At 42.4% G+C, this 15,296-nt stretch overlaps 1 protein-coding gene across 1 annotated transcript in view; it reads left to right on the top strand.

Annotated features, from left to right (window-relative positions):
- Positions 1-7,909, top strand: part of LOC308083633 (activating signal cointegrator 1 complex subunit 3-like) — a 256,275-nt gene extending 248,366 nt beyond the window's left edge. The window contains exons 39-42 of the mRNA XM_080425948.1: positions 601-757; positions 5,059-5,259; positions 6,306-6,481; positions 7,360-7,909. Coding sequence (XP_080282074.1) covers positions 601-757; positions 5,059-5,259; positions 6,306-6,481; positions 7,360-7,537 — 712 coding nt within the window. The 3' untranslated portion in view covers positions 7,538-7,909. The remainder of the gene's footprint in view (positions 1-600; positions 758-5,058; positions 5,260-6,305; positions 6,482-7,359) is intronic.
- The last annotated feature ends 7,387 nt before the right edge of the window (positions 7,910-15,296 follow it).

Genomic DNA, 15,296 nt, shown 5'->3' with positions numbered 1-15,296 from the left:
GTATACAGTACATTACACACACACTGAATCTGTCTATTTCTAAATTCTCTCAATTCTACTATACTTGTGGGGGCATTTGGCCCTCATAAGTATAGTAATACAAGTTCGCACACACACACACACACACACATTCCAAGCAGCCTTATGTGTTCTCTCTCTCATGCAAACACCACATGGATGTCCTGGGCCGCGTCCCGCAGTGAAAGAATAATTTTGTGCAAACTCAATAAAAATGGTAACAGAGAGATGAGGCGAGACGCGCTGCTTCCTGTGGCGCCGAGCCGCAGGAAGCGGCGGAGCAGGATTCTGTTCAGATGGGTGGTGTCACATGACCCGACCCCCCCCCCCCAATAACTACAGATGGGATGATATGAAAATGTCACGATTATGCGATTATCAAAATATGCTTAAAACTTTAAATTCCACTTTTGTTAACCACTTGAATCCCCAGCATCCCTATTCTGGGGAGAACGTTCACCAAAAATAGACGATCTACAAGCTCACGACGATACGATTATTGTGAGCGTTTTTTTATCAGGAGAAACGATAATAACTATTATTATTATTGTACTATTATTGTCCCATCCTTACTCTCCACAGGCGGTGGGCTAACAAGAAGGGGGCGATGAGGGGCGGGGCCGGAGGCTTCAACGGACCAATCGAAGGGCTGCCCGAGCTGATCGCCGCCTGCGACGGGAGGGAGAGCACGTTTGCTGCCATCCTGGGACAGGAGCTGCAGCCCAATCAGATCAGCCAGGTAAACCTTCCTTTCACATAGTGTCGTGTAGCCCACCGTTTCCCAACGTCAACGTTGTTTTTCTACCTTTCACGCATCATCTCAAAGACCCTCCAGTCTGGAATATTAAGTGTATTAGTGAGTATTTGCTTATAAAAGCTTGTTCCACACTAGGAAAGTGGCGGTACACAGCTATAGGAATGATATCCACCATGCACATCTAATAATTAGATTATTAATTTATTATCTGTATTTAGATCCTTGGTGGGTGGGTGTGTGGGGCAGTGTTGCCAGGCCTGCGTATTATAAGCGACTTTGGGCTTGTTTTTCCTGTAAAGTCGCTTATAAATATTGACTTCAAGATGTTTTTTTAAATAGCAGATGCGACGCGCTGTGAGCTTTTTCAAAGAGTCGATGTATATAGGTTTAAAAGTGCTCATGTCTTCTTCTGGGCTTGTTTTCATAGACATGGTTGCTTGTTTCTCTCGCAAAACCTGGCAACACTGGAGTGGGGGGGTGTGTGTGTGTGGGGGGGGCGGGGGGCGGGGGGTGGGGTGCCCGTGCGCGCATGCGATGAGCCACGAGCTACAGTCTCGCCCGCGGCGGCGCCGCGGTCCCAGATAACTCCAGGATCCACCAATTACATGTGTGCGCTGGCCAGGGTTTATTACAGCTCCAATCTAAGTGCTAATTGCGGCGGTAATGAGAGTGTCCGGGCACAGCGGCGGGGCCCCGTTGGCCTCACCCAATCAGTGTGTCTGTCCCCCCACCACCACCTCCCCCACTACCCCCCCTCACTCTTCTCTTTCCGCCACCACCCCCCCTCCCCCCACCACCTCCCCGGTCCACCTCCACTGGCTCCTCGGCCTCCCAGCCCGCCGCGCTGCGGAGGCCACTCTAATTAACCCATTCAATCCGGGGAACGCATCTGTGTCATTTTAGATTTTTTTTTTGCTATAACTATTAGTTTATACTTTGGGCTATTCAAATATAGCAGATCTACAAGCTCATAGCGCGGCACCGAGTGCCGCGCTATGAGCTTGTAGATCTGCTATTTTTGAAAAATCTTGAAAACTTGTGCAAATCTATGAATACATAATATTTTTAAAGGGAACGTTTGTGACTCATATCTTTGGTTCTTGGGGGGGTCCCTAGAACCAAAACATTTTCAGATGGGGGTCCGCGGCCAAATACGTATAATTTTGGGTGGTCCTTGACATGAAAAAGTTTGAGAACCACTGATATTATGGCAACATACGTTTTTTTTTTTTTTTTCAGAAAACTGTTAGGATTTAGAAGACATGTTGTAGATGCGTTCCCGGATTGAATGGGTTAAATAATTAGATGTGCAGCAGCGTCTCCGTCTGATTCGCTCAGGGAGAGTAATCCTCACATAAATAGCTTTTCGCCGGGTTGAAACGGAGAGGCTTTTCCCCTCCCTGCCTCCAGTGCAATGGCGTGCACACACACACACACACACACACACACACACACACACACACACACACTCACACACACACGCAGGTGTGTTTTCCTGTACCCGTGAGGACATTAACATTTTAGGATGGCAATTTTATGAAAGCCATTTTTACATTTGTTGCCTTTTAAAAATAAATTACTGCAAAAATCTAACTCTAAGCCTTGAACCTATAACTTCTAAATGTGCAGACCAGGAAAATGGTCCTCTCAATATCTAGTTCTCCAATTTTACTATATTTGTGGGGACATCTGGTCCTCACAAGTTTATAAAGACAAGTACACACACCCCCACACACACACACACACACACACACGCTCCAGCATCTATGCGCTCTCCCTCTCTCTCTCCCCCTGTTTCACTCTCGCCCCCTTCACCTCCTTCTGCTTCATGCCGTATATCCCCCCTTTTTGGGGGTCTGGGGGGGGGGTTGTGTTGCCATTGGAACCAGATGTTAAATTCACCATGAAAAAGCTTAAGGGCCACCTAAGAGCAGAGGATAACGTCTATTTGAATGAATCAAGCTTTTATCAAACAGGAGAGACTTAGCTGATAGATCTGTCCATCTTACTCAAGAACTCCCTCTTAGATCGTCTCTCTCTCTCTCTCTCTCTCTCTCTCTCTCTCTCTCTCTCTCTCTCTCTCTCTCTCTCTCTCTCTCTCCACTCCTCCCTCATCTCTCCCTGTATTATTTTTTTCTCCCGCACTTCGTAACCCTATAAGCCCGATTTATACTTTGTCGTACAATGGTGACGTGTGCCGATTAGGGTTGGGATTCTTTAGGACAGGGGGGTACGCTGCGAGGCGTTGTGAGCTTGTAGATCTGTTATTTTGGGCAAAGAGGTATAGGTGTAGAGGGGAAAAAGAGCAGACCAAGTAAAAAAAAAAGTTGAATCTGAAACACAATTTTATACAATATAGAGGGGGGTCCCTGCTTCATCTCTCTCTCTCAGCTAGCGGGTCCTTGGCCTGAAAAACGTTGAAGACCCCTGCTTTAGGATTTTAACGATTCCGGTTCCTTAACTCTCTCACTGCCAGACTTATTTCTGGCTGTGTTTGCCCACTGCCAGCGATTTTAAGTCTTTGACTGCGGACGACGCGATAACGCGTCAAGTGCTACTTTGTCCAGTTGGCCGTCGACGCGTTCGACGCGCTGGATGCGCGTTCATTGTTTAATCTCTGATTGCGCTATGCTGCTTAATATTCAATGTTATTTTCGAGTTCCACTTACTTCACCCACATCTGCATCCGGTTTCATGACCTGGATTCCGTTTCCGTTTTTTGATTTTTTTCCCCGGTCATTTTCGTCCAAAATAGGTAAACAAACGGTTTTTCACACGGTATAACAGACAAACGGACAGGTTCTCTTCTATAATCTATGGTCTGGGTGACGATCAGTCATCGCCGTCGTGTATCACATCGTAATTTTGGCCGATCAGACAATCTGGGACTACGTCACATCCGTTTTCATGTTTTTCCCTGTCTAATCTCCCAAGAAGGGTGACAGTGACCCAACGACCTGATCAAGCTGTCATGTGCTGCTCTCTAGTGGCGGATTTGTGCTGTGCCTTTAAATTATGTGTCTTTAAATTATTTTCATGAAAAAAAATCAAAATATAAAAATTAAAAAACAGGCACTGCTGGCACTGGGGGAGTACTTTATGAAAATACTCTGGCAGTCAAAGAGTTAAAATGTTCTTACCTTTTTCAAGTAGTCACAGAATATTTATCTCCAGTATGATCGATCCCCTGATGGTTGCTAATCACTGAGGGTTTCACTGTGTGGTTTCACAAAATGTCAACGAGGTCATCGCGACCTCGTTGACATTAATTGTCTGCCTTTGAAAATAACATGTCTGGGCCAAAAATACATAGTAAAAAAAAAGGTACACAGGAGCCGAGATACTAGCCTGGTAAACCCTCCCTCCGGAAATCTCATTTGTAATTTATTTCCGGAGTGAGTCTGGCATGATCGCCCATTCGGCAATTTGGCTGTGGGCTGGAGTTGGGCGGGAGTAATGCCGTTGACTGACAACCCCTTCAGCCAATCAGCTGTGTTTCCCTTCTGCAGTGCATTTTTACCACCTCCAGACTAATGTGACGCAACGGGACTTTTGAGACGGCCATGCCCAAAATAGGTTGCCTTATTCGGATATATGCGTGTCACTGCCCGGCGCCCGCCCCTGCCGGTTCTCTGAATTTTTATTTTTAAATAGGCTCAACTAAAACAACTAAAGTTAAACAACTAAAGTCTATCCAAACGATATCTTAAAAGTAAATTCCGTGCCTCAAAAAAGAAGTTAGAGAGCGTTTTGAAGTTTTAAAAGAGAGGCGAAAACAGCACACAAAAAACAATGGCTGCCGTTCCATTTTGGTCGGCTGCACTCGGATCCATTCGGGTTCACTCGAACTCGCCACCTGATTGGCCAACTTTCGCTGTCAATCACAGAACGATGAGCGAGGAGGGGCTTTACCAGGCTAAGGACGCTGATAGGCTCGTCCACTTGGTGGACGACGACAAAAAGCCTTCATGCCAGACTCCTTCCTGAAATCAAATGGAAATGAGATTTTCCGGAGGGAGGGGCTTTACCAGGCTACCGAGATACAGCCTTTTTAAGTAATAAGTTAAACAAGAAGTGAATGGAGCAGCAAATCTTCAGATCATGATATCTTGGGTTCTTTTTTTTTCTTTTTTTTTCAAAAACTCGTTATAACTCGTTCTTGGCAGCCAGGGCGTTAACGATTCCCTCTCAACGGTTCCCATGGAACCATTTCCATTCGTATGTGTGTGTCTCACCTCTTTCTCCTCTTCTGCTCCTTATGTCTTCCCCTCCTCCTCCTGCAGGCATGGTCGTTCCTCAGCCACCTCCCCGTGGTGGAGGTGGGGCTGAGCGTGAAGGGCTGGTGGGAGGACAGCCGGGAGCAGACGGAGCGGCCCGTCCCGAGGGGCGGTCCCCGGGAGGAGAGGAGCTGGCTGGACGTCCATGCCGACCAGGAGTACGTCCTGCAGGTGTCCCTGAGACGAGTCACCATGGGACAGCAGAGGGTCAGCCAGCCTTCACATGACACACACACACACACACACACACACACACACACACACACACACACACACACACACACACACACACACACACACACACACACACACACACACGCACACACAGATGCACAATGCACATTGCATTGGTTCCCAAAGTTTTTAGCTCGAGAGAAACTTGGGGAACCAAACTAAGCTCACAACGCGTCCCATCGCGACACGTTGTTTTCACTACTTCTTAATTTTGGGGGTTTAAACAAAAAAATAAATTGTTTTAATGTATGAAATTCTTTAGAATTTATGTTTTTCTATTTATGAAAATAATTCATGTTTTTTTTTTGCGGGGGGGGGAATCTTTTGAAATAATAAAAAAGGCATATTTACTCGCGACACATAACATTGGGTACCCACTGTTTGGGAAACACTGTACAGAAGACATTCTTAGTCGACTAACAGTCATGGGAAATTCTCCACTAATTGATTAGTTGATAGTTGATTTAATTAGCAAATGGGTAAAATGTGTATTTGCAGCATGCAGACATGGAAAGAGAACAGCCTTTTCAGGTTATTGAGGTTGAGAGCTGAACAGGCTAAATGGCTACTGGCTGTTGAAAGTTACAGCCTGGCAGAATTAAAGGGTTACATCCGGAGTTTACAGGAGATGGAAGAAAGCATTAAAAAACGACTAATCAATGAATCAATGAATCAACTATCAAGAGACAGCCCTACTACTTTATGCACTATACATGCACAAACACACACACACACACTCACACACACACACACACACACACACACACACACACATATTGTCTCTGTTGGGTGGAAACCTTCTTGACAGCTACGATATCATATTCATCCTTTATACATATGCAACATGTGATTTTCTTGGTGTGATTTTCTTGTATCTCTCACCCGCCCCGGTGATGATACACAACGTGGCTGCAACAACTTCATTTTTATTCATAACCCCTCTCTCACCTAGTATCTCACGACTCTTCACTCTTCAGACGTATTTATGTGATATGATTATTTTTATTTGATATCTCCAGAGGAAACAGGACAGTAAGGCCCAGGCCCCCAGGTTCCCTAAATCGAAAGACGAGGGCTGGTTCCTGGTGCTGGGAGAAGTCGACCGCAGGGAGCTGCTGGCTGTCAAACGGGTGGGATACGTGCGCAACCGGAGCGCCTACTCCGTGGCCTTCTACACCCCAGAGAAGACTGGAAAGTAAGACATATGTCAAATAGAAACACCCTTACTTTTCCTTCTACACCCCAGAGAAGACTGGAAAGTAAGGCTTAAGTCTAGAAACACCCTACTTTTCCTTCTACACCCCAGAGAACACTCGAAAGTAAGACATAAGTCAAATAGAAACACCCTTACTTTTCCTTCTACACCCCAGAGAACACTCGAAAGTAAGACATAAGTCAAATAGAAATGCGTTGCTTTCCCTCCACAAGTTACGTTAGGAAGAAAACATCTGCACTCTCTGAAGAAGTTTAAGAGTCTTTAATAATGTTGAAGAGCGTTTCGGCACGTAGGCCTTCCTCAGAGCTAGCTCCTACGCGTAACGATGAGGAAGGCCTGCGTGCCGCGAAACGCATCCGTTTCTTTCTTTCCCAGTAGACTGCTGCTGCGGATCTTCAACATGATTAAAAACAGCCGATCTATACACTCACAGCTTAAAGGGGACGCTTAGTTCCACACAAAAATCTGCTATTTTTGAAAAATCTGGAAATCTGTGACAATTTTTTGATTATGTATATTTTTTAAAGCGAAACATTTTAACTCAAATCTTTGATTCTGGGGGGTCCCTGGAACAATTATATAATATTTTGAGATGGGGGTCCGCGACCAAATACATATAATTTCGGGGGCCCTTGACCTGAAAAGGTCTGAGCACCACTGATATTATAGCAACATAAGTATTTCAGATTTTTTTTAGGATTTTGAAGACATTTGTGGAATCCTCTTCAGGTCTTAATTAATGGGTTAGTTGGGGACCCACTTGCAATATCCTCACGGCCCACCAGTGGGCCCCGGGGGTCCACAGGTTGAGAATCTACTCCAGACCCTTTTGGCATGTGATGTTTTTTTTGTTGCAGGTGTATCTACACTCTGTACCTGATGAGTGACAGCTACCTGGGTCTGGACCAGCAGTACGACATCCACCTCAACGTCACCCCCGCCAGCATCGCCGCCCAGGTCAACACAGAGGTCTCGGCGGACGCCAAGAGCCACTCGGCGGACGCCAAGAGCCACACGGCGTCCCTCAAAAAATGACACAACAACAAGGCGTCGGCGTCGGCTCCCCCGCCACCCGATCACACTGCTGCTGTCTGCTTCAAGCAAGGCATGCACAGGGATAAAGGTGGGGGGGGGGGACTGGTGTGGTGGAGGAGAGGTCTACAAGCTGCGATGACGAGAGAGATCTAGAGACTGTTCATCATGTGTGTTCAACGTAGACACAACAAACGAGCACCACTCTATAATGCAGTTTGCCGGGTGCAACGGCTCAACGAAGATTCCACAACGAGAAAGTGATAGCCAGCACTCCAAAGTACCTTCTGGTACTTTTAACCCATTCGATCTGGGAACGCATCTGTGTTATTTTAAGATCTTAGCTATAACCATTATTTTGTATTCTTTGGCTATACTTGCATTGTGTAAATCTTTGAATATATACATTTTTTACTCAAATCTTTGCTTCTGGGGGGGAACAACATATTTTGATGGGGATTGGCGGCCAAATAGACATTTGACAGTTACAGATGTTCGCTTTAAAAAATATAGATATTCAATGATTTTAAAAAAAATAGCAGATCTACAAGTGCCGTGCTATGAGCTTGTATATCTACTATGTTTTGAATGGACAAAGAAATCTAAAAATGACAGAGATGCGTTCCCGGTCTTAATGGATGAATTCATAGATGCACGGACAGCGTACATGGACACGTGTTGGCGTCAAAGCCTTCCTCAGCGTGTATATTAAATGATATACACGCTACCAGAAAGATCTTCGGAGTGCTGGCTATTATTTTCCCCTCATGCGTGTTCGACGCCAAAGGGATTTGGTATTTGGTGGGTTTTGTTGCCTTGGCTCTTCTACTGCACTTTAACGCTCTTACAGAGAGCGACCACTGATGCCGTGGAAAACCCTGCAAAGGAAAGTAGATGGATAGACGGACATAGATCAAGACAACCGTGACCAATCTATGGCTAAGGCTGTACGCTTTATAAGCAAGTTGCATCACCATTGATAATTCAATAAATATCTATTTTTGCCTCCTCTCACTCGCAGATCACTCAAAGTAACTTTGGACGGCTATGAAAGGTCCATGAAATCCCCTGGGCGGGCAGCCCGGGGTTTGACTAAAACATGACGATAAATGGGTTTGATTTACTTATCATATTGATTTTAGAGTGGAGCCAGATAAGATGTTTTATTGAGACGTTGAAGACGACGGTGATGAAGAAGGAGAAGAAGAAGAATGTTTGCGTGTCGACTAGGAGAGAGAGAGAGGGGGGGGGGAATAAAACATGGCTTACACTGTGTCAAACGGAAAAGATGGAGTTTATTTAGGCTGCCGGGAGTGGAATTCTGTGCAGGTGTGTGAAACATGGTTCCTGCTGTGGGGCTCATACACTCAGGAGTGCCAAACTGTCACATCTGTTTTGTGAAATATTATCTTCTCCTTCCGCCACCTTCAAGACTTCCTAGAAACAGTGGTTCTCAACCTGTGGGTCGGGACCCCCGGGGGAGGGAAGTGACAATTTAAGGACTTTTAAGACCTTTAAGACCTTAAATTGAAAAAAAAAGAAAAAATACCGTTACTGTATCAAAAGTAATGAACAAACAACAATTTAAAAACTGGTCAAACATTGGCCAAATTGTCAAATGATACAAGAAAGAGGCAAAAAAATATATATAGCCGATCTACAAGCTCACAACACCTTGCAACGCGAGGCGCTGTGAGCTTGTAGATCAGCTATTTTCACAATATGTACCTGTGGAACCGAGTCAAATTAAATGTAGCCTAATGCCTTAACTCTAACTACAATTCCAAGCTTGTCAGGGTGGGGGGGTCGCCAGTTCAAATATGATTATTTTGGGGGGGGTGCCCAGTTCACGTGTGATTATTTTGGGGACCCCAGTTATTGTGGGGGATCGCGGCCTGAAAAGGTTGAAGAACCACTGCCCTAGAAACTGATCAAACTGCCATATAGACCAAATAACGGAGGTACAGCACGAGACTGGGCAACACACACAAATTATACTGTCGTTTATAGGAAATGGTAAAAAAAAATAAAGATTTTTTTTTAGATTTTTTTATTTTTATTTGGTGAGATGCACCAGTGTTTTTTGTTGCTGTTTTGGAAACAACCGTGCAAGACACAATCCTATGTTGTTTTTCTTCTTCAGTTCTGAGTGCCAGTCATTCTGCACTCTCTCTAGTAACTCCTCTCTAGGTCTGCAGTAGTGACTTCCAGTTCCAACTCAACTTTAGTTTTTTTTGTGACAATAAATAAATTCACGGAGAGGATTTACACGTGTCTGCTGTCCTTAATATTTCTTCTACTGCCCACCGACAAATCCTTTTTTAACAGGTTTTAAAGGAGTAGTCCACCCAAAAGATTACTTATTTTCTATCAATTATACACACCCCATGAAGCCTTGAATTCATTTTTTTTTATTTTGTCGCATTTCTGAGCCAATTATTCGATGATCGGGTCATCGGTCAATAGGAGACTCAGTAGCACACTCTTTTAGTCTCCTACCGGAGACTCCGCCGGTCATCAACTTTTTGGCATAAGGATGCGACCAAAACAAAAAAATCTCCATGAATTCAAGGCCTCATGGGGTGTGTAATTGATAGAAAATAAGATTTTTTTGGGGTGAACTACTCCTTTAATCGATGCAAGATGGACCACAATTTCCATGTAAGTGATTCTGGTTGAAGTAAAGGCTGCTATGAAACTAAATAGTTGACATTCCTGACAGCTGCATCATCATACACTTTCAATATGGCAACGTTACAAGTCATCATGCTGACCTGTATCCTGTGGTTGCAGAAATATAAGTTGTGTGTGTCAGTGAGTGTCTGCATATATATTAGGCACTACCCAGTTACTATCCTATAACGCCTCTGTTACCCTGAGTCATGTTCACATGTATACTGTTAAAGACGACTTCACCTATTTTCAACCTATAGGTTCATATAGGTTGAAAATGCTCATGACAAAATGGTGCTGGTTTTTTATACTCTGTGTCTCATAGGAGGGCTGTGGACACTTCAGAAACCTGCCAACCAGTGACATCATCGTAGGCAGGATTTATTTTTTTCAAACAAGATTTCAAAAAAATATATATTATTATTATTATTATTATTATCGCGAGAACAATGGCTTCCATTATAGCAATGCTAACTTTCCAGGAATAAAAAGCCTGCCGTTTCATGATGTCACTGGTAGGCGGGTTTCTTATCTGTCCACACACAGCCCTCCTCTGAGACACAGACCGAGTAGACAAAAATGGTGCCATATTATAATGAGCATTGGTGAGGATTTCTATGAAGATATAGGTTGAAAATGGGTGAAGTCATCCTTTAACACTCTGCAACATTTCATTTCACATGAATGAAACTCTAAAACAGTGGTTCTCAAACTTTTTCATGCCAAGGACCCCTAAAATGTATTTGGCCACGGACCCCCATCTCAAATATTTTGTTCCAGGGACCCCCAGAAGCAAAGATTTGAGTTACAAATGTTCGCTTAAAAAATATATATATTCAAAGGTTTACACAAATGTTCACGATTTTTCAAAAATAGCAGATCTACAAGCTCATAGCGCGGTATGAGCTTGTATATCTGCTATTTTTGAATAGCCAAAGTATAAAAGGTTTAAATGATTGTGATGCTATATTAACACATTTTGCTGGGGACCCCCTGGAACCACCCCATGGACCCCTCGGGGTCCCCGGACCCCACTTTGAGAACCAATGCTCTAAAAAGGCCTTGTGTCTCACAGAAATGACCAGTTTTCAGACTGAGACTATAGGCCATAATTGGCTCATTAAAGTTATATAATGATCTACCTTATGTCTTTGGTTTGATGCTTACCAAGCCAAACAATGATTTCAAACTCCCTTTTTGATTGATTGAATACTTTGTTAACAGTTTGCAGATTGTACATAGAGGTACGTTTACAAAATATTGTTAAAAGGATAACACAAAAAGTCCTTGGGCCTTGTTTCCATTGTGGTCCTGTGTATTCAATTCACTATTGATGTCTTACTTAAATTGTCACTTGGCATTTTAGCACATGGTCTCCTATTCCTGTTATTTTTATATGAGTAAGAGAACAGGCATTGGAATTGGGCCTACTTTTAGGCCCATCTAGGATTTAATTGGCTTAATTGACTGAACTGCGTTGGGTTTGATTCTGGGGGGTAGGCCTAGTGGTACATTTTGATGCCAATACTTTTGTACTTTTACTCAAGCACATTTTTTATTCCGGACTTTCACTTGTAACAGAGTACTTACATTGCAGTATTGATACTTTTACAGTATGTAAAACATTTGAGTACTTTTCCCACCACTGGGAAGGCCCTGTTGATTCTGTTCTGACTGGGACCTCTTCTTTTTGAGTATCCTCAGCCATCCATCCACCACAGAGGTCTAATCAGCAGCAAATTGTGTATTTAAGGAAAGGTTTAAACCAGCCTCAGCCATTCCGTGCGCATAGCGGATCCTGTGTGATTTTGTCCTGCTGCTCGCTCCCTGCAGGGTGTAGTAGATCATATTAGATCCTGTTACTAGATCACCGTGTCGACAGTCACACAAACACGGAGAGCACGGGAGAAGGAGAGAGTATTAAGTGGCCCTGCTGCATGCTGCTGCCCATGCGCGTTATTAGACGTACATGTAAATGGACATTTAGCCTGAAACTTTATTAGTGGCACCGCATGTGCTTTAACTGTCTGTCGACTTCAGTGTGTTTCCCTAGTGGAAAAATAATATATAGAATAAAAAAAGAGTGTAGCATATAGGCTATATAGATTTTTGATATAGCTATATAAATTAAATATTATAGCTATATATATATATATATATATATATATATATATATATATATATATATATATATATATATATATATATATATATATACCGCGTGCGTGCGTGCATGTGGATAGGTCAAGGTCAATGCTTTAGAAATTGCTCAATGTTGGCACGTGAATTAGGATTGTTAATTCACCCCAGGTTTGTTTGTTCATTCCGATACACACACACACACACACACACACACACACACACACACACACACACACACACACACACACACACACACACACACACACACACAAACAAACACACTATCTCGTGTGTGTGTGTGTGTGTGTGTGTGTGTGTGTGGGCAGGCAGGCCTATTTTAGTGTTTATCCTAGGTTAGCTACTCTGAATGACATTCCATTCCTTTTAGAAAATATAAATTGCTGATTATGCTGAACAGATCATGATATAATGCAACGTCTATTTTTGAAATAAATAAATAATAATAAATAAAATTGGGAGAACAAAATGGGAAAATACTTCAAATAAATAAAAGAAAGCTCAAGTTTTTTAGATACATTTTAAATACAAAATGAATACAATTTCAACGTTGGATATAAAGGTGTTATAACGACTTTAAATTAGCCTATATGTAGCCTAATGGACCAGATATGAAGGCCTATCTGAGCTATATGGTTGGTAGGACTACTGATTTATTTATCTGCCTCCGAATCGGCCAGAGGTGTGGATTCTAGTGGTGGAAAAAGTATTTACTTAAGTAAAAGTATCAATAATGCAATGTAGAAATGCTCTGTTACAAGTAAAAGTCCGGAATTCAAAATATTATCGAGTAAAAGTACAAAAGTATTGGTATCAAAATGTACTTAAAGTACCAAAAGTAGAAAGTACTCATTATTTAGAATGTCCCATTTCACAAGTTTTCAAATAATAATAATGAATTGCTACAAAAAAATGAAAATGATATTTTCAAATGGCAGAAATGTATATAGGTCTGAAGTGGTTAAAGTGTGTTTTGTAATAATAATCCAAATCTACAAAGTAACTAGTAACTCACGTTTTCAAATGATTGTAGTGGAGTAAAAGTACAATATTTGCTTCTAAGATGTAGTGGAGTAGAAGTAAAAGTACAGAACATTGGAAATACTCCAGTAAGGTAAAATACCACAACATTGTAGTCTACCTACTGTACTACAGTAACTACACCACTGATTCTACCAGCAAATCCACAAATGTTTCTGAGCGAATCCCCGGGTGAGTTTATTATACAGGACAGCCAATAGGGAACAGGGCTTAGACAGCCTAACTGGCCAATGAGAGCAGAGATGCTGCTGAGGTGGGCTGTTCTAACTCTCCCTCCACCATGGCAGAGAGAGAGAGAGAGAGAGAGAGAGAGGAGAGAGAGAGAGAGAGAGAGAGAGAGAGAGAGAGAGAGAGAGAGAGAGAGAGAGAGAGAGAGAGAGAGAGAGAGAGAGAGAGAGAGAGAGAGAGAGAGAGAGAGAGAGAGAGAGAGAGAGAGAGAGAGAGAGGGGGAGAGAGCGACAGACAGATCTATAGTGGACATCTGAGGAGGTCTTTGGAAAACTATTTTTGATGCACTCTCTCTGGTCTGGTGTCCCATAAAAACAGATCTGATGGAAGCCTCGCTCTTCTAGGAGGAGCTAAGGAGCTGAAGAAGAGGATTGTATTTATTATAAGGACCGGAGTTGAGATATTATTCCCACGATTTTGGTCGCAGCTATTATAGTGGTAAGCTGACATGATTGTTTCCACATAATTGTTGCTATATATGTTGGGGGGAAAAACCGGTTCGTATGCCTATATATCTGTGTCTTAGATTTTTTTGCAGATAGCAGATTTAAAAGCTCACAGCGCAGCACTCAATTCGTGCTGCGTGAGCTTGTATATCTGCTATTTTTTATTATTATTTATTTTTAATCTTGAAAGTGGGAGAGCTACTGATTTAGAAGGCATTATTTGTAGAATAATCGGCCTCAGGTCTTCATTGGATAAAGCAGTGAATTTATTTAATAATTAACTGATTTATAAGCCTATATATTTAATGGTTTGATTGTTTTGTTGCAGAACATGATGTTGGACAACAAACACAGTCAGACAGTTTGTTATTGCAGCTTATTACAGAGAAGTAAAAGTATCAATACTGCAATGTAGAAATACTCTGTTACAAGTAAAAAAAAAAATCCAGAATTAAAAATGTGCTCGAGTAAAAAGTACAAAAGTATTGGTAACAAAATGTAGGCTTCTCAGAAAGTACTCATTATGCAGAATGTACCCATTTCACAAGTTTTCAAATGTTATAAATTCAATTGTATACAAATCTTTTGATAACAGCAGATCTACAAAACTCATAATGTGTCACAAATGGCCGAAACGTATATATAGGGCTGAAGTGGCTAATGTATGTTTTGTAATAATAATCAAAAATCTACAAAGTATAGTAACTAAAGTGTTCAAATAATTGTAGCAGAGTAAAAAGTACAATGTTTGCCTCTGAGATGTAGCGGAATAGAAGTAAAAAAAATAAAATAAAAAGCACTGAAAACTGAAAATATAAATTATATTATTTTCTTTATGTCTGCAGGATCATGGTTCCACAGTAATTCCTGCCCCTATAGAAGATAAGATGGATCCCAGTGTGTGTCACTGTCACCCCGCAGGCCTCCTCCGGTGGTGAAGACCCTCCAGATGGACCAGACCTCCATGTCTTCTGTCCTCCTCATGATCCAGGATTTAAATGCGCCTCCTCCCCGTCATGATCACCAGGCACTTGTAGCCTGGAAATGTGGGAATGTTTGCGTTTGATTATAAGACACTGTGGATTTAGTTTGGGATAGACGACACACACAACACAACAACCAGGCCGATTGCAAAAGAACTAATAGTTGTTGTGAGATGATCTAAAAAGCCTGTTGTTTCTGTAAAACGGAGAGTAAAAAGAGAGTTTTTCAAA

This window comes from Gymnoscopelus braueri (assembly GCF_963280865.1).
Source record: "Gymnoscopelus braueri genome assembly, chromosome: 4".
Lineage (NCBI taxonomy): Eukaryota > Metazoa > Chordata > Actinopteri > Myctophiformes > Myctophidae > Gymnoscopelus > Gymnoscopelus braueri.
The sequence above is the reverse complement of the archived record's forward strand: the minus strand, read 5'-3'. Positions and strand labels throughout refer to the sequence as shown.